This window comes from Xiphophorus couchianus, chromosome 9 (assembly GCF_001444195.1).
Source record: "Xiphophorus couchianus chromosome 9, X_couchianus-1.0, whole genome shotgun sequence".
Lineage (NCBI taxonomy): Eukaryota > Metazoa > Chordata > Actinopteri > Cyprinodontiformes > Poeciliidae > Xiphophorus > Xiphophorus couchianus.
This window is the reverse complement of record NC_040236.1, coordinates 29,671,477-29,693,758: the sequence shown is the minus strand read 5'-3', so window position 1 is coordinate 29,693,758 and position 22,282 is coordinate 29,671,477. Positions and strand designations below refer to the sequence as shown.

At 37.5% G+C, this 22,282-nt stretch overlaps 1 protein-coding gene across 1 annotated transcript in view; it reads left to right on the top strand.

Annotated features, from left to right (window-relative positions):
• The window catches only part of ror1 (receptor tyrosine kinase-like orphan receptor 1), a 143,928-nt gene that overhangs the window by 113,480 nt on the left and 8,166 nt on the right, over positions 1-22,282 (top strand). The window contains exons 5-8 of the mRNA XM_028028608.1: positions 15,407-15,534; positions 18,281-18,598; positions 19,828-20,073; positions 21,629-21,840. Of these exons, the coding sequence (XP_027884409.1) occupies positions 15,407-15,534; positions 18,281-18,598; positions 19,828-20,073; positions 21,629-21,840 (904 nt within the window). The remainder of the gene's footprint in view (positions 1-15,406; positions 15,535-18,280; positions 18,599-19,827; positions 20,074-21,628; positions 21,841-22,282) is intronic.

Here is a 22,282-nt window from a genome sequence, read left to right as displayed (position 1 = left end):
TTCCTGAATACTGCAGTACTTGTAGCTATAGTATCTGCAATTAACTAATGATTTATTAAGACTGGTAATTGGACAATAATGAAGTCATCTGGGTTTGTTTTGAAATTGCAGGGTGACGAAGAGATGCCATCGAAGAGCTTTTTTAGCTAATTATCTAAAGTCTACAATTAGACTTTGCTCTGATTTGGACCATCCCTTAAGATTCCCAGCTGAAGCTTACCAAAATTAACATCTAACCACAAAGAAATATTTAATCAAAAGTTAATAGCAGAGGTTTCTCTTCATATTAAGTGTTGATTACACATTTCTTTCAAATTTATTGACCCCAGAGGCACTTTTATAACAAACGCATTTTCTTAAATGTCTTCTCATCCCTTGCGGTGGTTTTTGTAATGACATTCTTTGTTTCTACCACTCCTCACTATACAACCAGCTATCTTCTTAATATAGTTTATGTATTTTTTTTTATTACAGAAATTGTTTCACCAACTCTGTTGGTTTATATGTAGTTTTAAGAGCCATTTAATGGTTTTAAGAGCCATTTTAGTTCATTTTGGTTAAGTAGATGTGTCCAAATTTCTTTGCTAGTGTTTATATCTTTGTAATCCAGTAAGACTTTTTTATATACCTTTTTTTCAATTTACAATTAATTAGGGGTTCTCTTCTAAAAGAAAAAGCTGCAACAGCTTCAACAACCATTTCCCTTGCAACCATATTCAGGAACCGTCTGGTGAAAAGGCCAAGCCTTACCAACATCAGGGGGCTGCCTAAATAATTCTTCAGTCAAAAGAATTGGAGATTAGCTCTTACGAAATCTCAAGCTTAAAGCTAACCGCATTTATCCAAGCTTGGAAGGAGAGTTCTGCATTTTCAAAGAGTACAAATCTCTAAAGTTTCTTTGGTATTCTTGTAAATGCTACTTTCTAAAGTTTTACACTAGCTACTATTATGTTAGATGTCTATAGGTATTTACGCTGTAGACCACTGTGGTCTGCTTTCATTTGCAATATTTGTTTTTAGGTGAAGCAAGTGCATCTAAACAGAATGTATTAAGCATGTTCCTGTGTCAAATTTCCCAGCTTCGTCAATTCCTACTCCCATTTGTAGCCATGTATTGCACTTTTACCTTTTATGCAACCTTAAAACAAACCATTCGATGCACTTTGTAGTTGAAACATTTATGATTATTACTCACTAATGAATGGATACACAATTGATAAACGCGTTTGTGTGAAATTATCTGTTTTCATGTGAAAACGGAGAGAGGTTTGAGTGAAATGAAAACAACCTGGAGCAAAAAGACTGGAGTGATTCTTCCCTAAAATGAGGTTAAGATATTCATCTACTGCAGGAAAATGTCTAACTCCTCTTAACATCACAAAACTATGAAGGCATAACACAGCAGCACTTCCCGCACAAGAAGTATGGAACAGAAGATTTGATCAAATATCATAATAAGTTTCTTTTTTACAACATAAGAATGATGTGCGTATACTGCAACATGAATAAGGATATGCAGCAACTGGTTAGCCCACCAACACCCAGACAGGAAAAGACACATCATGGCTCTATTCATCTGTAAGGAAACCCACATCTAAAGCATACCGAGTGACGGATCTTGTTTCTTTAATCATACAAGACATTTAAAAGCAATTGGCTGTAGTATTCTCAGAAGACACTGAAAAAGTAGTCCCACTATCCCCGGAAGACAACTTACCCAGCTTTTTACACTGTTTTTATCTGTGTAAAATCTGAGATGAGGCACAAAAGTGTCCTTCAGTCTGAGATAGATGCAGTTGTAATCCAAGTCCACCTTTTAAAACCCAATGTCTTGACCCACTCAGCAACCCTTCAGCCCACTGCATAGAGTAAGTGCTGTTTTTGGTCACAATAGGCTCTTAACTCAAACCTAGAAGTTGTGTGTGGCGTATTGAGAAACTCTGGATTTCGGTTTCACTCCCGCTCACCTCAGAGCCAGTGTCAACACCACTGTGGTTCTCAGATGTTGGCCGGGACAGATGATGATTTGCTTCGCGCCACAAGTGCTGCAGCCATTCAGGCTGAGGGGGGATGACAGGCCCACTCAGTTTCTGAAAGTATTCCTCTACTACATACTGACCCACTCTAACAGCACTTTGTGAGACTTATACGAAAGCTGAGTTCTCCAATTCTTATGTCACTTTTAAAAAATATGTTTAACTCGCACTACAGTGAAGAAACAAATTCAGTAATTAAGATTTCTGAGTGGAAATTATTTAAGTTTAACAATTAAGGAACACATAAATAAATTTAAGCTTCAACTAATTTCTAAAGGTTTTTAAAATGTTATTTAAAAAAGTAAATTACTTAATTATGCTCAGTTCTAAGTATTCTAAGCTAAGCTCTAAGTTAGTGTACCCCACTAGAACAACTATTTGGTAATGCTTTACAGGAAATATTTTTATGAAACCATCTGACTTGTCCTTTTGGCTACAAATTAAAACATAAGTAATTTTTTTAAGACATCAAATATTACTGAAATAATCATAAATATTTTCAATCTCTTCTAACAAGGCAGGGATTAAACTTTTTCTCGGACAACTGTAACTAAGATGTGCTATTCACTGCCAACAACTGCCAGTACAACGCTCAAACTTGTTAGCAGGTTAGCATTAGTGCTATGTTTCACTGGCTTAAGCTAGACTTAAATTTCTGGTAAATTATGACATATGAAAATTGATTAGTCGTGTTTTCCTTAGTACTTTGCTTCCAAAATAAAATTATTGTAGATGAGTAAATTATGCTTATCTGAATATCTTTAGTTTTTGTTTAGTAATTGAGTAGAATGAGAAGAAGTTAAATACTTTCAAATGATATTACCTCCATAATACAACAAGATATGTGTGCTAAACTCTGGAGAAGTCTAGAAATCATCAGCTGTGACACTAGACTCTTATGTTAGTATGTTTAAGTATCTGAGTAGCTTAGTTTCCTATACAAATTGATATATCTGATAAAAATATGAATAATTTTAGTATCTAATATTTATTGCCCGACTGAACTTCTTAAATTGTATCAAGTTTTCCATTGATGACTTTGATCTTCCAGATTGCCTTTGCTGTTATCAATCAATCCTGAACAATAATTAATGTCAAAACAGTATTTTGGCAAAATGCCGTATAACCTATTCTGAGAGGTGGAGACACCCTACTGGCACAGTTTCACCCCTGTGTGTTTTACTTTGCACATCCGGAGCAGACTGCACCGTCTCACCACAGGCCCTTACACATGAATCACAGAGTTGGAGAACTTTGCACACAGTCACTCTTACAAACCCATTCCCTCACACATGTTTGGTTAAATCCTCTGTGGGGCTTAATTGCCGGCTTGTTGTGGATTCTTTTTAGGGTGGCGCTGATTGATTGGAGATTGGGGCCGTAATATAGCTCATCGGGGACAGGCCCTTTGACATGGCCTGGTCCCAGGGCACCGGCACTGTTTGAAACCAGAGATCCCAATACACCCCCTCTTCCAACTCAACTCCCTGTGAGCTCAGTTGCCCTCATGCTAAATGCTGCTTACATCACACACATGCAAACTCTTGGGGACTATCTTGATGTGTAGACTGCTTTAACTATTTTACCAATTTACATTAGTAGTTGTTACGAAGACGTTAAGTCCGTCTGCGCACGCTTTGCCACACACAGCAGTTTTCTTACATTATTAGCGGAGCCTTCACACTCCGACTGGACATAGTCCACTTCCTGTTTCCTGTTTCCCAGATTCCCCTGTGTCAGTCTGTTGGTGATCCTGTTGGCAGGTCTGGTCAAGGTCATGTCTGGTAAAGACTGTGGTTAGAGTGTCTGTGTGTACGGTTTGTGAATCACGGTTTCTCCCCGAGGGTTTCGAGGCCTACATTTGGGTATGCAGGGTTTCCCTGAACTCTGCCCTGAACCTCCAGCAAACACACCCCTCCCCGAACACGCTCCTAAACAGGAAAAAAAAAGACCCATACTCCCATGTATGCTTAGCGGTGATGTGTGAGGGAAACAGACGGCCACAGTGTAACCTAAATATTTCTTGGTATAAGTGAAAACCTTTGTTAGAGGTTTGGATCAGAAACCTACATGTAAGAGTGAGGATATTTCCCTATTTGTAGACCTTAACAGGGTCAATACAGTTTCACGTTAAGAAAGTTGATAAAGGATGGCCTTTTTCCTTTGTCCACAGAGGTCAATGTTTCAATCAAGTTTATATTCATCAGCCTTGGCGCCCGCCAAATTGCGTGCATATGACTGGAGGCCATTCTGCACAATAAACTCTGAATTTAGGTCTCTTCACTTAGAATGTAACTAAATGTCAAGCTTAAGTGTCAGATAAAGTTTTAAACTTTTTCTATGTCTGAGTGAAAGTGTTAGTAACATTTATGTGAGTTTTAGAGGGTTTTGGATGACTGAATGCTGTCGCTTCAGGAGAAACACGAAGTCATTACCGTCACTCATCTCGCATGTGAAAAGGGGTTCAGTGCTTCACTGAGGATGGTTTGTGTGTTTAAATCAGCATTTGTTTTTCCTTCTCCCTTTAATTCCTACCCCCATAAATGTATTATTCATTGCACACAAGCCGTCTTTGAGTAGGAGATTAATGTCATGAATTTTCTCTGATTAGATGGTGGAATCTACATCTCTGTGCTGCCCACATTCCTTTACTTTCATTTCATTACTCAGGTTTCATCCATGAAACCAGCAATCAACCTTGTGTGGGCTCAATATTTAGGGCCCAAACAAGGATGAAGTGGGATGCTCATTTCTTTGGACTAAGGGAGAAGCAATAAACATGGACCACATCTGGGTTTAGCTTGCCCAGATACAGGAATGAAAAGCAGAACTACTTGTGCTATGGCCCCATAGAATGAGCAACTTATGGGTCCATGATGGACCGCCCAATTGTATGAGTCCCAATATGAGTGCAATATTCAGGGCACACCTGGCTCCTGATCCAGTTCTTTTTTTTTTTTTTTTCTTTATTAAACATGTTTAAATAACAATATATTTACCCATAGTGCTGAACAGCAGGGAACGCTATATCAAGACAATAAAGACACAATACAAACTACGGAAATATTACATTGAAACAACAAATAAATTCACATTGTTTCAAAAGCCGCTGAAAATAAATGTGTTTTTTTTTAAGAGAGACTTAAAAACTGCAACAGAAGACACTTGTCTAATATGTAATCACAACTTGTTCCACAACAGAAAAGGTCCCTATCTCCTCTGAGCTTCAGGCGTTTTTTGGTTCAGGTATGAAACGTTAGACACAAGTGGACTTCACGGTGAAAGTCCAAAGTAGAACCACAGGAGGCAGGTTATTTCTCCAGGCTGGTTATTTCTCCAGGCACTTTTTGGTGGTAAATGCCAACTCAGGTTATTGGCGTAAAATGTATTCATCCATAAGTAGGGACTAATTGGTTACAGGTCAGAGCCCAGGTGGGACCATGCTGATCTGCCTGTTTCCCCGGTTCGGAGGACTGGCACAAAATAACATAAAGCCTCATTTAGGATATCATTTTGGCAACAGCATGAAGCCACCTTTCTGCAGTCATTCACGGTGCCACTGTGGGGAGCCCAGTGTTAAACCACATGGAGTCCTGCATGGGCACGTTTGTTGGGAATGTTCCGAACCATTTGTCATTTTTATACATATAAATGTATGACTGCGGGTCTTAACTTATTGAATGTCTTTTCATATTTTTCTCAATCTGTTTTCCATATTTACAGTGATAAGTAACTACTGGCCAAATTAGTACATAAAGGATTGTGCCAAATGCTGAAAGTGAAAACAATCTGATGTCAACAGCCGATTAGCAACATTGTTTAACTACCGGATGAATGTGTTTTTCTATTTTACAAAAACATAAGCCTATTCTGTTTGTTTTCTGTGTCCTTTAGACATTTCTGACAGCGGCGTGTGTAAAGAGGGATTATTTATGAGCTTCTTAGCATAGTAGTGTTTTGCTTCACCACGCAGCCTGTCTTTAGCGTCTCTTAATCACTCTCTTCATGGATTATTGTACTTTTACCAGGAAGCCGCGCTCATGTTAAAACATGTATCTTCACGCCCTTGAGGTCTGCTCAGCAGCCACTCAGCCGAAACATGTGTCCTCCTGTCTTTTTCCTTTTGTGTGCTCTGATTGCAATCTGTGATCTCTACAACAAACTCTTGTAAATTACACTGTAAACTTTGTGTGTTTGTGTTTTGAAAGGGAGGAGGAATCTAAACTCGACACATCTTTGCTTTAGGCAATTGTGGTTTGATTTTGCTCATGTTATTGTACTTTATTTTCCTGTAAATACTTCCACACTGATGTTGCAAGCAGCCGAGTTGAATCAAGGAAGGCTGTCCGTAACAAACATTTAAGGGAAGGAACTTTTATTGTAATAAAAATGGAAAACAATTTGAATTGTCAATAAGAGGTAAAATCTTCATATTCCCTGCTTTTACTCCCACTTGCATATTTGAATGAAATTCTCATTGACAAACCAACAATGTCTTCAGTTATTTCTCTTTTTTTATTATTTAATTAAATTTTCCTTTTTGGCATATCTTCATATTTTCTAGAGTTAATAGAATAAGTCAAAGTGAACTTTAGTTTCCTTCTGTTTTCATTGATGTTGCCATTTGTTAATCCAACAATATGACTTTTGTGTTCCATCTGAATGTTTGCAGGGCCTACGGCAACTTGTAAACCAACCTGCTCTGCTTAACCTTTTGACCTACATGCAAAGGCATGTGTGAGGCAGAAAAATTACACAGAATACGCCATTCTCTCTGTGAAACATGGTAGTGGCAGCATTATGATGTGAAGGTGCTTTTTTCCATCATGGACAGGGAAGCTGGTGACAGTTTTCCTGTTAAGACTTGAGATTTGGGCGGAGGTTCCAACAAGACAATGACCCTAAACATACAGACAGAATATCATACTGCAGAAAGGTTTGAATTGGCCAATTACTTTCCAAACCTACATGTAATTGAGAATCTGTGGAAAGATTCGAAAGTTTCTATTTACAGAAGCTCTCCACTTAATCTGAACCCCAATCTGTACCCCAAACAACTTGCAGCTCTAATTAAGGCAAAAGTTGGTTCCATACCAAAATTTTAAGATTTAGATGTGTTAAAAAAAATGACTAAGATGTACCATTTTCTTTCCTCTCCACAATTATGCAATACTTGTTGTCACAATTAATTTTAGATACAGGAGAGTGTTGGGTGTAATTTGGCAAAGTGTGAATAAGTTCAAGGTTTATGAATACTTTTGCAGGACGCTGTATGCATTCAGCTAGAAATCACAGAATGTTGTTTTTTTGGCAGCACACGCCACCTCCTGTCTTAATTGACAGGCTGATCTGCTCCCCTTCCTCTCCTCCAAACCCTAGGCTGTGCTTACTCACTGGCTCACCTCTGATTTCCCGCAGTCCTCTGGGGAAGTGATGTCACCAGGTCAGGGTTTTTGTGAGGAGTGACGGGATTGATGTTCAAATCTTTTCCTGTGTGGTGAATTACAAAGTATGCAGCCAGCCTTTTATTAAAAGCTTCTAACTTCATGCTCGGTTATGACTTCCTGCCTGTGTGGGCAAAGTTCTTCTCCTGAAACAAATTCCAACACATCAAATAAATTTGAGTCAGTTTGGTATAATTGTGGAAATGCATGCATCTGATGCCAGTTTGAACTAAGTAACGGGAACAAAAAAAGAACATAACGCAACTGTTAACTCAGCACTGAGATAATGTGAGGTCCACTTTTATTACTTTTTTTCAGCTGTTTTCTGAATGTTTTTTGATATTGTCAAAGTTTTCCAGAGGAGTTAATTCCTTCATCTCAATGCTTTGGAGGAATTGGCAGATGTGCAGTAGCTCTGACAGATACATAAGTCAAACTTAACATTCATATTGTAATCCAAGAAAAACTGGGATTTCAGAGCAATTACATAAAGAACTTTCCGTCAGGCTGGATCTGTTTTTTTTTCTTCTTTGAAATGAGAGCAGAACACATCACCTCCATCCTGTATGACTCTCCTTGGCTTCCCTCCTTTTTTAGTTCACCCTGAAACTCCTTCTTCTTGACAGAAGCATCCATTGTTGCCATCATTGAGCAGCAGTAACATGAGGACCCGAAGCGCCTTCTCTTTCTCCATTGTATCCTGACGCCAGCTCCTCAGTTGCCCTCACTGGTTCTTTATTCCCAGTGCGGTCATGGGCCACTGGCAACCAGAGATCCCAGTCAACCTCAGCCTCTGGTGGCCATTTTGGCTCCCGGTCAGTGAGAGATCTTTGCGCTGTGGAACCACGCAGTCACTTCTCATAGTGCAGAGACAGTTCATACCTAGAAACCTTTGAGAGTGTGTGTGTCCAACTTTTAACAACTTACAGTTTGCAGCTCATAATCTGCCTTGTTCCGAATTTCTTAGGCTTCCTTTGATAGAATTTTAATAACAGAAATACTTTGAAGAATTATTTCAGCTATTATTTCAATCAAGTTAAACGCCGTCTAGAAGGCAAGTGTTTGATTTATTGTTGAACACTTTTCTTTTGATGCAAAAGCTTCATTTTAACCACATCTCATTGCAAACAAAGAAGAATCTCAGTGATTGATTAACACCACAGAACATTTGCCAAGAATGCATACATAGCTGGATATAAGTAACAATCCATCACTGGTGTACATCTTGTCTGTGTTTAGTCTGGTTCATTCTGAAACTATAATTCGCCTGCAGTTTTTCAATAACCTCAGGTGATTATTTCAAATGTGAGCTTTGGTACTTTTGTTCATTTTCCAAGAAATCTCTTGGTAATCTTCACAATGTAACAGAATCCTAAAACAGCAGCATGAACATAGCCAAATTTCTTAGTTAGGGTCAGATGGATGTTTTGTACTATATAATGGAGAGTGAGAGAAACACTTTCAAGGTTTCTACACAGTCTGGAAAAGTGAAGTATTTGACTTATTATTGAAAAATATTAGCTTTTCATCTTTTGATTCCCTGTCCGATTGTCTAAGTGTTCTAGCCATCCGTCTGTCCATTTGGCAGTCCACCTTTTTATCTATGTCTGTCTGTCCATCAGTCACTCCATCCATCCAACATCCTCCAGCCCTTCTGACTTTGTCTCGCTTTGGCTACATTCACACACCAGGCAACTTTCCTTACCCATATTTTATTATTTTATGCCAGTCTGAATGGCCCAATTCAGATTTTTTTTTCTCCCCCCAAAAATCAGATTTTTGCCACTTCCATATATGGTACTAAATTGGATACATATCCAATAGTTTTCCAGGTGTCTCCTATATGAACAGTCATGTCGTATGTTATCCAACTTTTATGTAATTGATGTGAAACATGCATCATAATTCTGGAACAGATGAAACCAGACACAAACAATGGTAGAAGTAAGCAGTGACAACATCTATTTTTTTCTTATCTTCCTTTGTCTTGTAATAATCTCCTGAACGCAACAAAAGAGATTTAAGCAAAAAAAAAGAAAAAAATTTCATAATTGAGGCAATGCTCTGTGATTGTATCTCCAGTCATTTCATCCATTCATACTTCTGTCAATCAATCCATTCAGTACTCTGATAATTTGATACTGGAGAAGTTTGGAATTTGAACATAAAAAGTTAGTAGGAACTCTGTGAAAGAGAGAAGTCTACTTTCTTTCACACGTTGACACACTTTATGGGTGTAAAAGAAATCAAATTTATCGGTCTTGTTCACTTAAAGAAATCATGTAGAGCCCAAGAGTCCTATAGCACATGTTGAGGGTTGGACTCCAACGAGGGTTGTGAGCTCCTGCTGTTGGCAGCTCATCTCCTTTTCACTCAGCACCCACAGCAGCTCCTGGAAATGAAACCCTGACATCTAAAATGTCACTGGGATCCGCCCATTCGCTTCCTTTATCCTCTCAAATCCTGTTCCTTCTGCATTCTCTCTGACAGCGAGCTTTGAGTTTCACATCGTTAAATCCCAAGACTCAAATCAAACCTGTTACCTCAGCTTAAATGTTCCCGCGGAGCGAAAGTGGATGTCCTTAAGATTTCGTCCATAATCAAAACCTAGGTTCCGAAAATAAACAGTGGAGGCTTCAGGCACTTTGAGGTATTTATTTAATGAGATCAAATGGGAGATTTAAACACAGTTAAATCCACTGTCAGAAATGAAGAAACCACATGAAAACTATATCTAGCATTAGCTTTGGTCTTGTTGGAAAAACTGCAGCAGCTGGAGACGTGTGCCATTATAGCACTGGTTATTCCTGTGGAGAGTGGCTTGACATCTTGATCGATTATAAGCCTTAAAAGATTCTGGTTGTTTGAGCTTTGATGTTGAGTTCAACTTCTCCTTGAAGATGAGTAATAGTGCAGGCAACTCATCAGTTTACCTTCGCAAAAGTAACTCCCTTTGCCTCCAATGTTACATCTGTCATCAGCTGTTAACCGTACCCTCAGAGATCAAAGCTTCCTTTTATATTATTCATACATTTCCTCTCATACAGCAAGGAAAGTGAAGGTCAAAAGACCTGAAATAATCTCCTCAATATACTCTACTGGAATCTGGAAGTGAATAAAAGTCATGTCTGTGAAGCTTTCATGAAACATAGTTTTGGGGATTTATGTTCTCACGTGTCACTGTTATTGATAAAGGTATCACTTATCTATTTTATTTGGTAAATAAATCATACTTGGGGATAGACTGGGTACATTTCACGGCCAATTATTTTAGTTGTTCTTTCTACCCATATTATATACAGTAAGCAGCCTGTGTAAGTTTAGTTATGAAAACCAGAAAAACTGACTTAAATTGAATATATTTGCTCCAAACGTGTACAAGTTGAGCCTCACTGCTCATAGTGGCAAGATAAATGTGGTTTATTGTCACAGTGTCACAGTTATAATTACATTGCATTGTTGCTATGACAGTTGCTATAGGAGAGATTTTGGCAAAATGGTGCTCTGTAGCCATTTGCTGACTTCTGAAGATCAGAAGTGTTTTTCCTGGTTTTAAGAGTGGCTTAGAGAAACAGACCTATGTGTCATATTATTTTTACATTGTGTTGTAAAAGTATTTTTAAGGCCTACGTTTTTTACATTTTGACATGTTGCAGTACATAAACTTGAATTTAATTTTAGGGATGGAAGACCAACACAAAGTAGTGTGTAGTTTTAAGGTTTTCAGATGTTTTCACAAATTAAATCCAAAGCTTGTGGCACACATTTGTATTGAATCTGTACTTTGTACTTTGTCTTGTACACTCTATCTCTACCAGTTTTGCACATTTGGAAATTTGAACCCTTTCCTAAAATCAATAACAAAATAAAACAAAATCTTTCAACTTAGATTTAAACATTTTTATCACCAGTTCCCAATTAGATTTAGGTTTGGACATTGGGGTTTCCTAATGTCTAAATGTCCTTAAACTAAACCACGCTGAGGTCATGATGCTGAAAGTTGAACTTTCACCCCTGTCTCAAGTCTTCTGAAGCCTCTGAAAGGCTTACCCATATTGTCTAGTTATAGCTCTATCCTCCCATTAACTTTGACCTGTTCTCCTCTCTCTTTTGAAGAAAGAAATTCTCATAACATGGTGCTCCCATGTTTATCTGTATTGATGGTGTGTTGCTTTTGTAGTGTTTGGTTTTTCACCACGTAGTGTTTTTAATGTAGGTGAATGTGTGATTGTTTTATAATTTTCGCAATAGTGAGGTACATGTTGTTTATGGAAACACAAATGAAAAACAAAAAGACTGGCCCTATATTGTCTGAATGGAAATATTTTTGGCCTTTTTCAAATTTTTTAGAAGATGCCTGTTATAAAACCCATAAGAAAATGTATCAAGGGATTGTTAACAGAACTGAATGACTGATGTTCATGTGTACAGTCTCAAATCATTCTGAACAGGAACATCCACTGCACTGTTCCAACTTTCTGTAGCAAAAAACAGAGCAAGTACTCACATACCTGAACAAATAAAATGACTGGAAAAAATGTTTGACTTTCAGTTTCCTGGTTTACACATCTTCAACAAAAAGGCTTGTCTTTCTTTTTATATTTCCACTGTAAATCAAGTCTTGGAGGAAAAAGCTTTCCTTATAATTGACGGTTATAAAACATTTCTACGGAGGGCCTGTGGCGTTGGTGTGTAAAATAAAAGCCCCAAACAACTATCCACTGTTTACCCAAATAGAAACCGCAATGGCTTTCCTTCTTTGGGATTGCTCACTTACAAACAATAAAATGATGCAAGAATAAGAACACTTACTTTTCAAAACTCTCAGATTTCTCACAATGAATCTTCTTTTTCTTTTTTGAAACATGACATTTTTATGCTAAAATTGAGTTTTTTACGAAGGCCTTTATAAATCTAAGTGGATTTTGAAAGGAAATGCAGTCCAACAGGGCAGTGTTGGTGACTTATGCAGGCCGGCTTCGGTTAAAGGATGTTCGGACCAAGCAAAGTTATAATTTCATTGCAGGGACCTTACTAAATTGTGGTGGATCGTCTGCTCTCCCTTGTCATTTTCTCGTCTGTGTGTGGCTTTCTGCTTGCATAAATGTGTGTGTCCTACATTCTCGGTGACGCACAGACCTCTCTGCTGCCTAGACACTCCATTTTTGTGCATGTACGCACACGTGTGTGCTTTCTTGTACTCACATCCTTTTAACTGCATCTCATCTCGTTTACAAGTCAATCAAAACTCATGATCAAAATCTGAATTTATTAAACACCTAAATCTTACTATGTAGATTTATTGCTCACTGTTTTTTAACTTGAAAAAAAATCTTTATTTTTACTATAGAGAAGATTTTTTTGTGGCTTTTTAAAGACCTACAAAAACTTCTGCAGACAGACCACAACACACATTTTACTTTTATGTCAATATTTTAGTAGGAAATTCCATATTCTAAGGATATAATCTGGTAAAACCACCTTAAAATGTGATATTGTTAACCAACAGTAAGCAGACCAGCGCTTTTATATTTATTGTGTTCATCTGTGTCTGGAAAGTCCATTAAGATGAGCACAGTGAGGGGTAAAGGTTTTCTAACCTTGGCCTCTCAGTCACTTAACACTCTTCAGAGAAAGGGGACCTACTGACCCCTGACTCACACCAAACTTGCACACCCTTTTGATGTAATTAGAATGGTGTGTGTGATTTTGCGCATATGTATACCCATATGAACTTGTGTGTGCATTAAGTTGCAGTTTTGATGCTATTTAGAGCAGCTTTGATCTTTGTGGATTCAATAGTAGTGAAATGCACCAGTCATCAGAATCTGCCAATTTTTCCTCCATCAGCTCTGATTGGCAGATCAATCCTTGAAAAATATGCTTTATTTTGTTTCATCAATTTTTTTTATGCATCAAAACTGCGAAGTTCCCATTTTTCTGTCTATACATTTATTAACAGCTTGCTCTGAGTACTCTGAGTTTTATTATAAAGAGTCTCATAATGCAGGATCAGGTGCATCTCAAGAAGTTAGAACATCATCACAAAGTTAATGTATTTCAGTAATTCATTTCAAAATGTGAAAATGATGATACAGATTCATCACATGCACCATGATATGTTTCAAGCAACTATTTCTGTTCATTTAGGTGATTATAGTTCATGAAAATATCAAAATAGATTTCCCAAAATATTTTAATTTTATCTAAATCCAGTCAAAATGGAAATTTAATTAATGTAGTTGCCATTTCTGACCTCCACAATCATACTGAAGATTTCTGAGCTAACAGTTGTCCAGCAGACAGTCATTGACACTCTCCAGAAGAAACTGTGAGCCACAAAAGATTTAAGAAAGTTTCCACAAAACACTGTATCCAGTACAGCTAAACCCAACTTTATTAACACTCTGACTGATTTACATTGCTAAATATTTTTCCTTCAACCATGATTTTTGTTTGTTATTGAAAATGGGACACTCCTCTTTGCCATCACCCTAATTGTTAGCTCTCTTGACAAAGCCTCTATAATATTGAAGGCGAAACTCCATCTGGGTCTCACCAAAACGTTAACATTACTTCCTGTCAAAAGTGTTGCTAAAAATAAAATATTAATTTCAAGCTAAATCTTCCTGGGGTATAAACAATGTTAGGTTGAATTGTATATGCATAGAAAGTTGAGTGGATTAAAATATAAGATTTATTTATATTTATTTATTTATTTGTTTCTTTTATAAGATTTTTAAGCTAAGTCCATTTAAATGTTTATAGGATATTTGCTAGAGTTAGTGCCATCAATTCTTCAAGAACCACCAAACATAGACATATTCAGTTAATAAAATCTATAGGAAGAGCAAAAAGACATGGAGTTTTGGGTGTTTGATGTCAAATATGACAATTGCGCAACCACTGATTTGGCAAACAACATTGTCTTCTGCTGTTGCCTTTCTGTGGGGGGTAGGTGGGAGAACTGAATTTTGAGTTTTTTCACTAGCTGTGGTCTTAAGTATTAAGAAATAATTGTATAAAGTTGAATGGAATGGATCTATATAATATGAGTAACCATTTTTGAGTTGAATTATTGAAAATGTTTACCATTAACTGCTTTTTGCTAGTCTTTACAGTCCAGTTCATTTCAGCAGGATTATTCCACTGGTTATTCTAGCTATAGAGTCTAAAGCATGAGGATGTACTTTACATCCCCTCAGAAATGCGCCTCTATGCCCAGTGGCATCATGTCCTCCCCTGTACTATTTAATGTGGCTTTGCCTGGTATTAAAGTCCCCATATGGCATGACTTAAAGCTCATGACTAAGTGATCTCACACTGAGCGAGTAGCTCGCTAGGATGCATGTGGTTGGAGTGTGCATGGATGTATTTATAGAACAGGAGAGGTGAGAGATCAGGCCACTTTGAGCAAGATGAAGGTGGTGGGGAGCGAGCTTAAAAAAAGTAAAAAGTTGGTGTAATGTGCAAAGAAAAATCCTGAAATGAAGCTGGATTTGAATACTTGTGAAACCATGATTGCTCTTTCTGCACATGTTTTAAATTACGCCCTGAAGTGACATTTCTCCGACATCAGCCAAATATTAATTCCTAATGTGGTTTACATATGTGCTGTGAACTGTGATTTGTATGCATGAGTGTTTTAAATCTCAGCCTTTGACAGTACTATGACTTATCGTTAGCCAACCAAAGGCAGCAACCAGAACCAGCCTCTCTTCTAACTGTGTGGTTTGGTCTAATAGTCAACTTTGGACTGACCTCTAGAGTTGATGCTGTGCACTGCAGCCTTATGGTTTCAACAGGCTGCGTTTCTTCCTGCTTCCATCCGCTTCTGCTGTTTGTTAAAGTGGCCCAGAAAGATGTGGTAATAGACTACAGATGACTTTAAAAGTGATCCTCCTCTCCTCTCTGTTTTGCTGTCAGGGTGGATCTGAATGAAGATGGATTCTGCCAGCCGTACAGAGGCATAGCCTGTGCTCGTTTCATCGGAAACCGCACCATCTATGTCGATTCTCTGCAGATGCAGGGGGAGATTGAGACTCAAATCACAGGTGGGAACAATGCACTTGTGCTGCAGTTTTAGTGCATTGAATTGTTTCTATTTATTCAGTTTTGTTTGCATATTTGCTGTGACTGAATTAATTACAAGTATATTTAACTTATCATTTGTTATTATTAGTATTACTTTATTCAAAGATCCATTGATATTTAAAAGAATAACATGGTCAAAAACAGCATATTACACATACATTTTATAAACTACAAATTCAAGAAAATGCATTTCTCTATCTGCAAAGGTTTCCTTTACAGAAATATTAAAAACTTTGTGTTCACTTTTGAGTAAGGAGACGTGAGTCAGCTAATTCCTCTCTAGACATTTATTAGGAACATCAGAGCGAGGAGTACAGGTTAAAAAAGGGCCAGCTTCAGGCTGGAAAAGGCAGAGTTCTAGCATTCAGATCTTAGTTATAGCTTAGACTGACATAAAACAAGATAAACATAGTGTGTTAGTTGCATAGTCATTTTTGCTCTATCTCTGATCCATGGCATGATCCATGGTATTACCTAACTGCTGTGTGTCCTACACAGATACTTCATTGATCCACTGCGGTTGGATCAATGAAGTATCCAACAGCGATACTTCATTGATCGCGGTTGATTGTCTAGACTCTAGCCAGAGTCTAGACTCTAGACTCTGTTGCCTAGAGTCCTATGTGTAGAACTCTAGACAACAAAGTTCTACACATAGGACTTTGTTGTCTAGCCTCTGCTCAGAACAGTCATGTTCTCTGTGCCACTAACTGGAGCAGAGGCAGGTAAGCTGGACATCTGCTGTAGTTCTGCCTGGTCTCATCCAGCTGGTTGTGTTTATCTAAACCACTGAGTCACACCTGATTTTCCATGTTTTCTTCTTCTATTAAAGTGGTGCTTAGAAAAGTACTCATACTCCTCTACAGGTATCCTCCCCCGCCTTCCCTGTTGAGTTATAATTTTTCTACTTTAACAATTTGAATATGAAGAAATAAAAATATGATTCCTGTTTCTTTATATAGTCATAGAACATTATTTCTATGGCATATATCATGGACAAACTGACACATTGTGCATTTTCCAGTGGTGATGTAGCTAGGTTAAGAGTTTAAACAGAAATTCACATGTGGTGTACCGCAGTGTGTAAGATAAATAAATCCATGGCGGTGCTTTTAGCACATATTGACTATGAAATACTGAAGTGGGCAGAGAATGGACAGACTACTGGGTTTCAGCTGTGAATAGCTTCATTAGAAACACAAACACTTCCAAATGCAACAGCTTCAAAGAGGATTGCTCTGCACTATGCCTATTAACTGCTAACCAGATGCCAACAATGTGGGTTGTTTAGCTGGTAATTATTGGAAAAAAAATTTTCATGTATAAATACATGTGCTTTGGTTGCAACGTAAGTAAGTCACAGATTTATGGGATTGTTTGTAATCTATATGCAGTACTTTTTCAACAAATATAAATCCTAATAGAAATGGTCTGTGTATTATTAAGAAAAGGACAAAATTTTAAAAAACTACAAAACAAAATGTATTTTTATCAAAGAAATTGTTAGCATATCTACTTAGCCGATATATGTATTAGGACCCCATGTGGGTTTTGCTTAGGCTAAGTGACACTGGGTATTAGCATAGAACCTGAAAGGGTTGACTAAAACAAACCATTTTGGTAAAACCTACTGGGTCCCCATGTGTCTCAAATATATACTAATGACATCAGTTCATGCTGGCTAGTACATAGACCCCACTTTTTATTTGCAGTTGTCCTACATTAATGTTTTATGAGCAATTAACTTTGTGAGAATTGGCCATGACGATCCAATTCCCAGCCAATTTTTCAGCTTGTTTTGTACACATATGACTCTGTTGGTTAGGTAACAGCTACAGACAGTTGCAAGAATATGAAAGAACTCCCAGTGTTCATTGCTACAAGATAACTTAAAGAATTCCTTGTGATGTACTTCAGAGTTCAGTGAGAGTTCAGCTTTGTCTTCTCTGTTTATGGAGCACACATGGCCCAAAGAGCCACACTGTTATAAATGTCTGCGTTTCCGCTTTGGTTCTTTTGTTTTGCTTTTCTTGCGTCCAATATGTCCTCCGAAGGAAGTTGAGTTTGAATGTTATTGATGACATTCATACAGCTGTCAGCTTCACCCCCTGAACAGTTCACGAACAAACCGTCGTCTGAACCCAGGCTTTAATCTGGAACATCAAGGACGTGATGCAGCGGATTTATATAGCCACTGTATCATAATAAGCTGACAGTAGAGCTGTAAATCATATATGTTTCAACTTTGGAATACATATTCAGCATGCTGTCACCTTTATTAATCTTTATAATCACTTTTATTCAAACAGCATGTGCAGCAGGAACGTTTGGATTGTGACCAACTTCACTTATCAACTTTTTATTCTCTTGTCGTCTTCTCTACTCAAGACAAAGCAATTGCACTGGTCATGGCAATGACAGAAAAAACAAATGCTTGTAATAACTGCAGAGCCATGAGTTACACATTGAATAAAATGCATCTGTGGTCATCAGTTTTTGTTTTTATTTTAATTATTGTATTATACACAGCAGAAGAAGCCAGTAAAAAGGATGGGATGGCTTCCATAAGGAACACTGTTGTAAACTTTTGACAATTTTTAAAATATCATATGGGCTACCGTACTTCATTTTAAAAATAGATTTAAATGTCTTAATTTTCTTTTTTTTCATACTAACATTTCAAACTTTTTCCTTTCTTGTTTCCAGCTGCCTTCACCATGATTGGAACTTCCAACCACTTGTCCGATCGTTGCTCCCAGTTTGCCATCCCCTCCCTTTGCCACTTTGCCTTCCCAACATGCGACCGCACATCAGGCATTGACAAACCTCGGGACCTTTGTAAGGACGAATGTGAGATCCTGGAGAATGATTTATGCAAGACGGAGTACATCATCGCTCGCTCCAACCCCATCATACTGAAAAGCCTCAAACTGCCGAATTGTGACGAGCTAGCTGCCTTCGACAGCCCAAAGGCAGCCAACTGTTTAAGAATTGGAATTCCCATGGCTGAACCCATTAACAAGAGTAAGGCCGCTCTATTGGTTTGCTTCATTGTTGACCACAGGAATCAGTGCATCTGTAGCATTCTTTGTTATTCTATCTCAAGTGCAAAATTTTATATCTGGTTATAAATATTGCCACTAATTATATTAATTAAAATGTTAGTTGCAATAACCCTAAAGCACTAATCATAAACATTAATTCTGCTAATGGTGAAGTACTACATCTAAATGGTTTTAAGCAGAAGCTAATGCGCTAAATTCAATTAAATTTTGATCTTTGCTTGAAAGACTGCAACACCTGAGCACCAATTTAGTTCAGTATCATTTAATTTAAGTTCTATAATGTTCTATAATACCCTTAGATATTGTTTTATCTTGTTGTCTACTGTCCGTGTTTTATTTCGTATCTGTATGTTTCTTATTTGAAACATAGTTTTAGAGGGAGAAACGAGAGAGAACTTGAATAAAGGAAACGAACTGTTGTTCAGTCTTCACCCCCTTCAAAATATGAACATGAATGTCTTATTACTTGAAGAACTCTTAAGTGGATAATCAAAACTTAAACACAGATGTTGAACTTCATTCAAGTTAAAGTTTACAAAACAGCCAAGCAAATTAGCGTTATATAGTTTATCCAGAAAATGTAATTTAGGGGACGCTAAAAGTGCTAAATGTTTTAACGTTATCTAAATGAATAGATTAGCTCTATTATTAGTGGACTAACGTAAGTGAGCCCACCTCTGTAATTCAGTAATTATTTACATACAAATTTCCCAGTATTGTACAATATTGTCTCCAAAATAGACTTTTTGATAAGTGATGAGCATTGTGATCTCTTTACCTGTTCTCTGTCCTGCATTGATGATTTTTCTAGTAAATGACTTCACTATATCTGTCACAAATACAAGTGCACATATTCATTTGACATATTCTTTTTTTTTATAAAGAAAATAATATTTTTTTCTCTTTACAGCAATAGAAGTCAGTGATATTTTCCAGGATGTACAAATGCTACGTGTTTGTGCATATGTGGAAGGCCAGGTTGTGAGAGCCCAAAAAGCTCTTTTTTGGTCAGATTTAGTTTTCCACTTTTAAAAAAAAGAAAGAAAGGCAGAGTTTCTTTAATTTGCTTTTTTTTAAAAAAAAAAAAAAAATGCTTGGCTCTAAATTGGGATGTTATTTAGACTACTTATTTGTGAAATGAGCAGTTATTGGGGCAGGGACTAATTACCTCACCTTTATGCTTCCCAGGTCACAAGTGTTACAACAACACTGGGGCAGATTACAGAGGGACAGTGAGCGTGACCAAATCGGGCCGTCAGTGTCAGCCATGGAACTCGCAGTATCCTCACAGCCACACCTTTCTGGCTGTCCGTTACACAGAGCTGAACGGGGGCCACTCTTACTGCCGCAACCCGGGGGAAACCCATGAAGCCCCCTGGTGCTTCACGCTGGATGAAGGTGTCCGCATGGAGCTCTGCGACATTCCAATCTGTGGTGAGGAACTGGAATATGAAAGCACATGTTTCTAATTTTATAGTTGTATATCATCCTAGCTTTTTATGTTGCTTCTTCACACTATTTGTTTTTGTTGTGCATGGGGCACTTTTTGCTTTAAAAGTCGGATCTCTTCTCGCTGATGTAGTTTTCCAATCCTTGGCTCTATTTAAACAGCATTTCTTTTACTGGGAACCTGGAAGAGTTTAAGTAGAAAACAAGTCATACTTGGAAGGAGAAAGGTGGAAGCGATGGATCACCCTACACAATGACACACTGTATGAAATACATACTTATTTAAAGCCAAAACAAGCAACTACAGTGCACTTTAGCACAATTCCTAAACCAAAGTGAAAAAAAAACACTTTTTCAAATCAGTTTCACAGAGAAGAACATTTTAATTGCTTAAAATAAACAAGCTCCTCATTTCCTTTTTGTCTTCTTCTTCGACATCTCTAAAATATGCCCTGTCTTTATGGCTGTAATATATTTGCTCATTTGTAGAATTACTTACTCCATAAACATTTTGTAAGTGAACTCAGGGTTTCTCTAAAACTTTGAAAAATTATGAAATCATAGTCAATTAAAAGGTATTAATTGTTCCTGTGACTGACTGGTGGACCTGTCCAGGGTGTTTCCGGGCTCTCACCCAGAGAATTCTGGAGATAAAACCACGCAAGGAAAAATGAATAAAGACAATGGATCAGTGGATATAAATGTTTGAAATGTTTTTTCATATTGACTTTGGTTAATACTACACACAAGTACATTTTATGACGTTTAGTTGATTTTATGAAGCATTAACAAACGTCTAGACTTTATGGGAAAGAAAAATAAAGCAACTACAATTAATTCCAATAGTAGCTTCATTGGCTTCTTCCAGACAAGACATACAACTAAGCACATAAACACTATGTTAGGGTTACTTCCTAAGAGAAAGAATATTAAGAAATAACATGGAATGATTTGCAGTAAGTGCTTTATCAATGGCTTCATTCAAGAAAGATATAGAAAACACAAAAGAACTGAGCCAGGAGTCCTTTTGGGAAACTATAACTTCATTAATGGGTTTGTCCAAGGAACAGACTTATTTGAAAATGGAGGTAATGAGCTATGGATACTTTCTATAGGAAAAAGAGAGAGCAAGAAGGCAGCAGTAATGGAACAGGGGTACTTTCAAGATCAAGGAAGTAAACAAGAATAATGACATCAACTGATGTATCAGTGGCTCTGCCTGCAAACAGATACATGAGAATGGTTAAACATTGGAGCAATGAGCGAGTAGTACTATCTATGGAAAGAAAAATAAAGAAAGTAAATGGTTAATGGCAGTAACACTTCCTTCAAATGATTTATTAAACAGAATGCAGCAGATGCTCTGGAAAAATGTGAAAAATGTGCTGTGTTTGCAAAGTTCATGACAACAATAGCTTCACCAACTGTTCCAGAAGTACTGGGTGTACTTCTAAAAGAAAAGATCGACAGAATTACCATTATAAATAACTTTGGCATAGAGCATAGTTATGCCATAAACACTTTTTTTGTTCTTTTTCAGACCATAAAGACATGTCAGGTGGCAGCATTGATATCCTCAAGATTTTAGTTCCCAGTGTGTCGATCCCGTTGGCCATAGTTTTGCTTTTCTTCTTCATCTGCGTGTGCCGCAACAACCAGAAGTCTTCCAGGCCCCCAGCTGCTCGTCCACCGAAACCAGTCCGAGGTCAAAACGTTGAGATGTCTATGCTCACAACTGCCTACAAACCAAAGGTATTACACATCCCAACACATGACATGGCGACTGAGTAAATGCTCTTTCTCTGCTATAATTTATTTATTTGGAGTTGGGGAAAAAAACATCTAATAAAATTATATTATATTCAAACATGATTGGATTTAAGATTTTCCTGTTGTTTTGGGGTGCTCTTTGGGGTGTAACCTTTGCTATGGTTGGAGTGTATTTACATTATTTGTGCCTAAAAATGACATTTTAAAGTACATTACCTTCAGAAAAACACTTGCACCTCTGAACACCTCTGATGGAGTGCCCTCCAGATTTCCACTGTCACTTCTTAGACAACTCATAAGACCCCAGTCTGAGTAACACATGTTAATTTAATAAAGTACTTTAACCTGCACTGCATTTTTTGGACCCAATTGCAACTTCTCTTAAAGAAAGCCCCTTTGCTCTTTATCTATAAGAGCAGTCTAG